This window comes from Prenolepis imparis, unplaced genomic scaffold, assembly GCF_030444845.1.
Source record: "Prenolepis imparis isolate NDT839.2.m4 unplaced genomic scaffold, iyPreImpa1.0 SCAF_1, whole genome shotgun sequence".
Classification (NCBI taxonomy): domain Eukaryota; kingdom Metazoa; phylum Arthropoda; class Insecta; order Hymenoptera; family Formicidae; genus Prenolepis; species Prenolepis imparis.
Genome location: NW_028141159.1, coordinates 20,399,466 through 20,409,997, shown reverse-complemented (window position 1 = coordinate 20,409,997; position 10,532 = coordinate 20,399,466). Strand labels below are relative to the sequence as shown.

Genomic DNA, 10,532 nt, shown 5'->3' with positions numbered 1-10,532 from the left:
ACTTATTATATATTACATGAGATAGTATATAATAAGGGTATAATAATAAAACTTTTTGGGTGGGCCAAATAATAATTGAAATGAAAAATATATAATTTGAGTAACCTCTATATTTTTCTGGATTATCAATGATTTATCAATGCAAAATATAAAATTTATTTATACATTAATTATAATTCCAACTTTGCAATATTTAATTCTGATTTTACAACCGACAAATTGGTATTTATAATTATCATTTTAAAAATATTTTTTGATCGAAAGATACTGTCAAAAGATGTAAAGCAGAGAGTTTCAATCGATATATCGTTTCAAACAAAGAAATAAATGTGCATAGAACTCTATTATATTAACTTTTATAAAAATAAAAAACATTTTGTATATAATACAAAATGTTTCATGAAATTTTTTTCTTCTCTAGTTAGGATCATGCAAATCTGCAGAATAACGTCTCGTACGTCGTTACGTGCCCGTAATTACCTAATCACCTATAAACAATTACTTATTTCGATTTGACAAGCCAGATCGTAGGTGGTCCACACGCTTGATAGATGCTGAGCCAATTTTCGCACAATGTCAACTAATATTAATTACCGCTAATGATTGGTCTTATTGTGCGCTGTTGGTTCTAAGAACATGGTAATCTGCCTTTTGATATCGATTGTTAACTTCAGGAGATCAGCTTTTCTCCTGGAGTGTATATAAAGCTTCTCCGTGGTCAGACCGGAGTACAGTTTTGGCAACCTTCTCTGAGAACATACAGTTTCAGTAAAGACCAAGAAAATTTTAAGGTACGCGCACTTAATATATCGTTTTTCGCTCTTTATTATATTATAATTAATTTAAGAATTATTAATTTAGAATTAAGTCTCCATGAAGATTTTTTGTATATAAGCTTTTGGAATTTTATTTCAAACGAGAAGTTTCATTTTTTTTATATCTTGAAAGCTTTTATTCGCATGTGTCGATTTTATATGAGAAATGTCTGGTCTATACGCGACGGTGTACCGTATTTACGTTGAGAATCTTTCTCTTTTATCGACGATTGATACATCAGCAACTGATTGCAATGGATGATGATACAGGATTATAAGAACGTGAAAATACAATAGAAATCCGAAGTCGTAACAGAGATGGTGCGGCGTTTACAATTTTCTTGCGATATTACATATTGGATTAATCTAATCTGGATTCTATTATAATTTCCCTTGAAGTCGACTATTACATAGAGATCAGAAAAAATTTTCTTTTTTTATTGAATGTGTAATCTTTTCTCTAGAGATTCTATCGAAGTAACATTTGCTTAAGATTATTAACAGAGGAATGAAATTTCATTAAGGCATTTCTGATTTTTACAACACTATATATACTGTATTCTTTGAATATTTTTATACAGTATTGCATATAATATTGCAATAAGTATACAATATTTAATAATTTTCTTGATTTTTAAAGAAAGGAAAGATACCATAGCATTGCTCATTAGTCACGTTATTTTCGAAATGAAGACAATTTGCTTCGCAAACATTCTCTTTAAACGAAAGAATCTAGTCGTCGCTATCGCAAATTATAGATCCGCATATCGTGGGAAGGCTCGAGTAATCATATACGGATAATAGACGTATCAATAGAGAAAATGATACATAATGGACAGATAGACTTATGGGAAAAGGTGGGATAGAGAAACGGAACAATCCAGTTGTGGAGCTAATGGATTACGAAACGTACGACAAATTGCCCGTCAGCGTGAAATGGAAAATCCACGCTACAACATCAACGCGGTGAAATAAATTGTTTCTTTGGCATTTTTCAATTCCGTTCCCCCCGCGCGCTCTAACATCACGCGACAAAAAATTCCGGGTACTAGAAAATAATTATTTTGCGGCTGCCTGTAATCAATCTTATTTAATCAATTAATTTTTAACGCGCAAAATATCTGTCTTTAGTCGATCGCTGTCTTCGCTGGCTCATAATTAATAAGTTGAAAAGGTGATAGATGCATATCAGCCAATAAGCGATATTTTGCGAGTAACATTTAATTTTCTTATCTAATGACAAGTTCTATTTTCTGATTGTAAGAGAAATACATGTGTGTGTATATATATATATTTAGAAAATAATTGATCGATAAACGTGTCATCTCGCGTCATGCAATTTTCCAAGTTTGTTCTCAGAAATTTGTCTCCTCTCTGTCTCTTGTTTTGCTACAAATTAAACATCGCTTAATATTATTGTTAAACGCGCGATGTTTACTGGCGTGTTTCCTGCAGCGACTTGGATGCTTTATCCCTATGCAACGGAGATGCCGGTCCACGTTTCTTATCCGCTCGGACACTTAGTAGCACTTACGCTTATCTTAATGACCAGGGACGCGCTCGTAGCGTTAATGGTTCCTCTTAAAATTAGCACGCGGAACAAAGCCGAGTGCGGGCTCTGAAAATTTTCCAAAAATGTCCCTCGTTCCGATATACACGCGTCGCTGCAATAAACGCATCATCTTTTTTCTTTTTATACTATAACAACTCTTTTTTACATTGTAACTCGAAGTTTTAAAAAAGAGACAGACGTCCAGCTTGCAAGAATTTTAGTTTATTAGCCCAGATAAATTCGACATCGTACTATGTTGTCAAATATTTCAATGTTTTACGTATCTATATAAAAGTGAAGAGATATAAAAAAAATATACACATTTTATTGAACGATTTTTGATTAAGGAATAATTTGAAAAGACGTGAATGAGAAAGAAAAACAGTCACTATGAAGCATATCGTTTCGTTGTAACGCTTACGTCATCATCAATCGATTAGCATTCCATAATAAAATAAATAATATCTCGATGAGAAAAAAGCGAGCAATAAACTCGCGATCGCGCAATTTTAAATCGCATGGCTTGGTACGGATTGTTGCCTCGGCAAGTCTATCGTGACTTAGTTATAGGCCTATTGTTTTTCTCCTTCGCCTTCGTTCTATGTTATGAAAACGCGAGTCAAGTCACTTCCTCTTCCTTCGTCCGTTCTTACGAGCAGAACGAAATTCGATTACGATTGCATGAGATTGCTCCAAAAGCTCATCGTGACGTTAACACGTTGCAGGAAGAATATTTTCTTCGGATATATATTAGAAAGATTGTAATTATCGCGGTCAATCAAGGTACTTACCTCTCGCACGGTTGTCTCCGATAATAATGGATAGCCTGTATAAAGCTCCAGTCTCAGAGAACTCGAAATCGGTGAAAAGAAGGTCCGCAAGTTCGGTAAAAAGTTTTAATAATACCCGTCGAATTATTCGAGCGCGTCACTCATGGCGAGTTATCACTGATAATTAACATTTGAAAGTCATTAGTCGCGTGTCTTCGAGAGCTGCCAATAAGTTTCGGAATCGCTCGTCCTTGCGCAATTATTTAGCGTACTAATATATACGGTGAATGTTTGAAGGGAGGGAAAAGTGTTCCGCCGATATATCGATTGCCCTCCTTGCGTCTTTCATTTCTTCATTCTTATTTCTTTTATTATATCTGAAAGCAAAACATTATTCCTCATCGTCGGCGAATTTGCTTTGGTCCAGATGACCGTCAATCGTGTATTCGTCCTCTTACTCCTGTCGTTGGTCGTAAGCAGCGTGCTTTGCCAAACGTTTCAATACAGTCGTGGATGGACCAATGGCAAACGATCCGAATTTCCGAGCTCGGAGATCTCCGCTCTAAGGGACGATCGTTTCAGCAGCGATGAGGTCAAGAGATTGAGGATGCTGATACACGGAAGCGCCGACGAACAAGTAAGTTTTAGAATAATATTAACTTATTATCTACGCTGAAGCGCGATTAGTTTTTGTATAAATCGTATGTGGACGATCGCGCACGACCTTTTATTGCGATATCTTAATAACGCTCGGATAAATCTATTAATATTTTGCTCTTAGCCGCTGTTGATCCACTGCGATTTCGTGGCTAAGCTGAGGAAACTCGGTCACACGGACAATTATGCTCCTCAGCTGGATCAGGAAAAGGGATCAAATAACGATAATTACTGAAACGAATACTTGTGATGATACTCGTCGTATAATTAAATGTTGTGATTCGTATAATAATTGTTTCAAAAGAGACGTACTAGTACATGTAGTTTTAGACGCGTAGTTTCAAATCAAAATAAATTATAATGATCGCGTGAAAAAAAAAATCTTTGCCCCGATAATCATTCCCAGTCACGAATATGTCCCGATAAACCATATATATGTCATATCCTTACCCGATGCTTATCGAAGGATCCGTATAAAGACGAAAGAAATATACGGCTGATAAATCGTGGAAATGTGTTGAAATGAAATTCATACGCTGTCGCGGGTCTCTCTCTTCGTCGACTTCCTCCCGAGTCTCTCACCCGACTCGGTCGGTGACGGCTAATTAAGTTTCGCTCTCTTAATTGGACAGTCGGTCGGATAGAATAGATCGCGGACGATCGTCCGCGCGATGGGTACTCGACACGGGGGGATTTTGTCTGTCAACGGAAGATGGAGTGAAACCGTGCCGAATAGAGACACCCGCTGAGTCCGTGGATTATCCCTACGGGCAACTTATCTCCCGCTGCGATACAGCAGCACCCGCCGAGAGTATCGGATGTTGGCCGATAAGGATCGTTTGTGAGCGAAAACATAACAGATTAATTTTTGATTGAACCCCCACGATCGGACGTGCGATTCCTGTTGTAGGGCCGCAGGTTGATTTGCAGGAAAACAACGCAAATCAAGACTTGTCTTGTCGCGTTTCGACGAAATAAGGTAAGCGTGAAAGGCCTCGTCGATTTTCGAGACGTATCAACGTCGCGATAAATCGCGAATCGCGTTCGATTATATAATATACAGGACCGATGTCGATACTTTGATGACGATCTTCGCGGCACTCAAGATTATTGCTCGACGACGCCGGGGGAAGCGTGTACGTAACTATTGCACACGGCTAATGCACTTAAAACTTAGCTGTTAATCAGAAACCAATTACGGGTGGAGGGGGACGGGGAGAGGACCGGGGGGACGGGAACGAGACGAGTTTAATCGCATTAAATATTAAAACGTTCTGACGATACCGCGCGGTTCTCCCGGTTGTTATACCCGGTGTCTCCGACGAGTCAGTCATCACGGGGTGGCACACACGTGTCGTCTGCTTCGGCCATTTTCCTATTTGTCTCGATACCCACGGGAACCCAACAACCACCGTATTCTCTCCGAGCGAGTAGCTCTGCATCGAGAATCTTGGAGATCACGATGAGAGATTGATTGTTCCTCGATCGAGAATTTTTGCCAAGAATTTTTATTCAGAATGGATTGCGTTTTTCTGAGAATTTTTTTTGTTAAAGATAATAATGTTAAAAAAAAACCCAACATGTAGAAATATATATTTATTGCCGTATGCGGTTTTTCGATCTAATAAAATGTGTCTCGTGAAATAATCATTGCGATACATTAAATAAGCGTCGCAAAATTATACGTTCGTATATTTTGCGGCGATAAAGTCTGATGGCCGGCAACTTGTCTCGTAAAATAGCGTCGATCGCGAAATATACAACCTGTCGAGGAATAATGTAGAACTTGATGGAACCTCGTTGAATATATGAGTCGTAACGTGAATGATGTACGATCCATTTTTGTGTGTGTATGTGTCTCTCGCAAATATTTTAACATATATTTCATATGTAAGTTACACATATTAGAATCCACATATAATTGGAATAAAGCCCGGCTCTAAAAGCAGAGCGATGTTATACGATATGAAATGAAAGATCAAAGCATCGTTCTCTCTCGAATACGTAAGCAGTTCCGGAAGTTACGGAAGCGCATTGTGAAAATTGTAATCGTTCCTCGAAAAAGCGTCGAAGAATTATTACTTTAATAATAAATTAAAAAATCTCTGATATGTATCAATGCAAATCAAATATAAAAAGACTAATAAGAGCCAGGCGCAACAAACTTGTTTCTAAAATCTTCTTTAATTATTTTGAACGTTTCGATCCTTTATTTAGTCCATCTACTGTCTCAAAGTTTGCTGAAGATGGAAAATAATCAACGAAGAATTTAGAAAGAAATTTATTCTGCCTAATATTCTGGCTCTTATTAGTCGTTTTCATAATGATTTTGTATTGATTATTATTTTGATACATTTTTATTTCGCATCTGCGAAGTTGAAAAAACACGCGACCGGCACGGATACAAGCTGCGGAACGAATTCCTATTAGCGATAGAGAAGAGAGAAACGTCGGCGCGGTGTGAAAAGCGGTCCGCGACGGCTCTCCCCGGGTATAAATACATAAAATCGGGCAATCATCCTAAATGGTCGCTACCTCGCTACCTCGGATCATGAGCGGGCTGTCGCCTTTTTCGTGCTGTCGTCTGTCGCCTGTCGTTTGTCGCGCGACAAGGGAGCGCGTAGTTCCAGCACCACGTAGTTGAAAACGAAAAAGCGCGGAACGACGGAAAAGCGTTTGACAAGTACAATTTCCGTTTCGGGCACGTCACGCTCGCTCGCTGCTTTTATTACTTTCGCTCGTGCCTTTTCCGCCCCTTTCATCCCTCGCGGGAAAGGGGAGGAGACACGTTAACGTTCAAGCGTATCGTTTCAAGCGCATCGGGCGAGACATTAATTTCCTCGACACATGACGATAATATTCGCTCGTTTGTTATCGAATTATTTTCAAGCGTTAAAAAATACTTCCTTGCTTAATATATTGCATTTTATTTTCTTTTTTTTTATTTTGCACGATTCTTTGCACCCTTCTTTCCCCTCGCGACCACTATTTTTTATTCGCTTCTCCCAGCGACGTCGGTGTCATCGATGATCATCGGGAAAGAATAGACGCTGATCGCTGTCCGTCTGGCGGTGTCTGTCTAGCCGAAAAAAAAGTGATTTCGATCTTAACACGGTTGTTCCCCGCCGCAGCGAAACCGCAAACGATCGGAAATAGAGAGACTACGCTCCGCAGGATAGTTGCAGACGGGGGGGACCCTGCGCGGGTCTTTACAGGCAGGAAATGAACGGTGTGCTCCTCTTGACACACTGTGTTTTAGGAAACACGCTCACGGGGCACTTAACGGCCCACGAAAATTGATCGGCCTCCTTGATCGTTCTCGATCGAGATGCCACCCAACTGGGTGGTTCTCCGAAAACGGAACTGGAGAGCTTCCTTCGCCGGAAGATCACCGGCGATATTCCTATCTTTCTCGGAACAACATTCTGGTAGGATGAAGCATTGTTAAGTATTTTAAGAGACTTCTTTTTTTTGATAATAAAAGTAATTTTTTTAAGATAATAAAAATATTGTCTCCGATAAGTAAAATCGCTGAAAGTTCCGATAATATTACTCTTCGAAGTTATCTCGAAGACATAATTGTCGTTATATGCTCGCACGTAATACTTCCGGATGCTCGACGAGCGCGTCCCGCGTTCGCGGATTTATTTTTCATCGGACCTATCAATTTCCATAAGCGCGACTTGTTGTTACCATCGCGAAATTGAGCCGCCATTCGGTTATGCAGCGGTGAGAAAAAAAGCACAGCGTTCTCCCTCTCTCTCGCGAAGCGCAATCACAATAAATTTTCTACGCTTCGTGTAAATATGGCAGCGCGCCGCTCATGATTTTATAAACGCGCTCCCCGCGTGTCATGCGTGTGCGCAAACACATACAAGCACACACATACACACACATATGTATATATTGACTCCGCAATGCGCGAATATGTACCATACGGTATTCAAGAATGGCGATCAAACGGAGAGAACGATGTTATTAACATCGCTTCTATATTCTCTATGGGCTCGTTTCATTCCTCTTCTCCTCCGAGTGATCTCGTTGAAAGTTTTATCCCGACGTACGGCCGATTGTGTATACGAAGAGATCGACGCGTTTATTAATGAGTCTCTCAAGACAACGTCTCTCTCTCGTCGTTCCCACGATATCGCGATCTCGAAAATCAGATAGCTCGACAAAGCGGATAATATTACGCGCTCCCAGGAAATTAACGAGAGTGCGATATAAACTCGCGCGTTCTCCAATTAAGCGCGATGAATAATTTCATTCGTGTATCGCACTTATTTGCCATCTACATCCAGAGATAATCGTAAGCATCTCTATAAAAGTATATATTGGCTCGCAAAAGAGAAGAACGAAAAGGAGAAATAATTGTTAAACGTCATATATAAGAGGGGTGGGAGGAGGAGAAATATTTGGATTAGTTTTTAATTTGCGTTATTTCCTCCCCCTTCCACCCTCCCACCCTCATCCCCCGATAGCCAGGCGAAGTAATGCCTATAGGGGTGGCGCGTGCGTGCCGAGAGAGAGCGTGCATGAAAGCGTAGATTAATTTCCAGGGTGCGCGCCGATCCGGTCTCGGGGAGGGCAACGAGTATAGTAGTAAACGACATCAATAATTTGCATAATTCCGCGTCGATTCCGCGCGTGACTCGCGAGATTACGCGAAGATCCGCGCGCCCGGATGCTTGGGACTTACAATTTTCTCGAAAAACGCTATTATTTACACGTTCCATTTGATGGAGAGGCTGAATACACTTTGTTAGCTTAGGGAACCGCTCAACGATGAAGACGTTTGAAGCTGGAAAACATTGCCTGCTCGAACGCGCGAGTTAATTTAAGGATAGAGAGAGTCAGAGAGAAGCGTATATTTTTTTTTCTAGATTTTCGCGGAGGAAAGAGAGATGAAAATCGCTTCGAGTATTTGTTTTAATGTCATTACATAATATTACGTGAGAAAGACGCGCTTGGTATATTAGAAGAAAATTATACGCGCACCCTCACAGAGACAGTATATTAAATATTGTTGAATCTGTCCTGAATTTCCGAGGTTTTCAATCCGTCTGGTTTTTTTCCGGCGTCTTCACGTTGCGGTCAACGACTCGTCATCGGACGTCTTGATACTCGGGGACCTCGTAATTGGTCATCTCCTCTCGCTCGCCGTCTCTCGGCGCAGCATCTTACGTTAAGAACTAGAAATACCGCAGGTAAAGATCTCCACTTTTGTGGGACGAGATTACAGGGCGCCAATGACGCGCCGCTCGATCCGGTTTCCCTGTCTTAAATGTAATCCCTGTGTTAAATGTCCGTCTTAAATGCCGGAAACATTTGGGACACTTCCGTCAAGTTATATTCTTTAAAAAACATGCAGGACTTTATCTGCTTTTAGATAGATCGCCTGGTTTGAGCCATTCGGTGAACGATTTAATCTGCTCCGGTTCTTAATTCATGCGTTAATCTTTGTCGTTGAATAAATAGTCAAAAAATTATTTTTCAGTATACTATTATTATTTCTTAAGTAAAAATGCATTATTCAATTAAAGAATAGCATTCGGCAAGTCGGGTCACGTTTTTTCCATAATAAAATATTTTTCTAGAATGTCGAATCTTGAATTATCATTCGCGAATACATGCATCCTAGAACGCACGATTGCACGATTCGGATCAAAAGCGCAGGTACTTCTTCGTGATCCACGAGGACCTTCGTTCCCGTTCGTACCTTCGTTTGTCCCCAAATAATTGGGCGGGACGGCGCGCCGCATCTTCTCTGCAATTATAGGCAGTAAACGCAGCCACATCCGGTACACGGGGAGGAACTCTAGGTAAAGCGGGATAATATTCCACGAGAAAAGACACCGATTAAGGCGATCGGAGAAAAGGGAGTCGCGTCTTTGACGGAGGGGAAAGAGGTGCGAGACCAAGGAAGAGAGAAATAAAGAGGGGGAGAGAGAGAGAGAGAGAGGAGAGAAAAAAAAAGAAAAAACCGGAAAACTGACGGATGCGAAAGATCAAAATACTGCGATTGTATACGACAAGGTAGTCGTTTGAGGACGGAAATCGAGCTTCCAAAGAAGATGTAGGCATTACGGTGACACGGAGTAATGAGTTCTCGTTACAAGATAACCCGTCGCGATACTTTCTACGTATTTCTTTAAATGGGGCAATTTGCACACAAGTGTGTACCGATCTCGTCGAAGAAAATGAACCGTCGTTCCGGGTATTTGCCGCGAACTGTTGTACGTGACAATGTACAAAATAATGAGATTGACGTCAGGAAAGCGTATAATTGCATCTAAAAAAGAAAGCAAATGCGCATTCCAGGTGTGCCTGACTGCACCTGTGAATAAAAAGTAAGATCATTAACCGATCCTATAATTTTTCGAAAGGTGGATATATACTTTATGAAGCATTTTATACTTTGTTTCAGAATATTAGAATGTAAATTGTAATAAATTATCTCAATTAATTTTTTATCAATATTACCTGAATACTTTTACACGGAATGAGAATCGATTTATGTAATAAAAATTATATCATTTTATATTGAGAAACTTTGATCTTGAAAAAGAAATTGTCAGCAGTATTATATATTTTAAAAAAATTATAAATATTTATTAATCACAAAAACTTTGTTGATCATAATATTGTTTTTTGAAACCAAACAACTTTCTCTACAATTTTTTTCATTAAAACAATTAAGATATAATAAGATTAATGATCAAGTTAATGAATTTTTCT

At 39.6% G+C, this 10,532-nt stretch overlaps 2 protein-coding genes across 2 annotated transcripts in view; both read left to right on the top strand.

Moving 5' to 3' along the window:
- LOC145935602 (uncharacterized) overlaps window positions 1-10,532 on the top strand; it is a 177,090-nt gene that overhangs the window by 119,850 nt on the left and 46,708 nt on the right. The gene's annotated exons all lie outside the window — the stretch shown is intronic.
- On the top strand, window positions 745-4,194 carry Crz (corazonin). Its single transcript, XM_083044363.1, has 3 exons — window positions 745-791; window positions 3,565-3,774; window positions 3,919-4,194. The coding sequence occupies exons 2-3, from the start codon at window positions 3,565-3,567 to the stop codon at window positions 4,027-4,029; spliced, it is 321 nt and encodes a 106-aa protein (XP_082900489.1). The 5' UTR covers window positions 745-791; the 3' UTR covers window positions 4,030-4,194.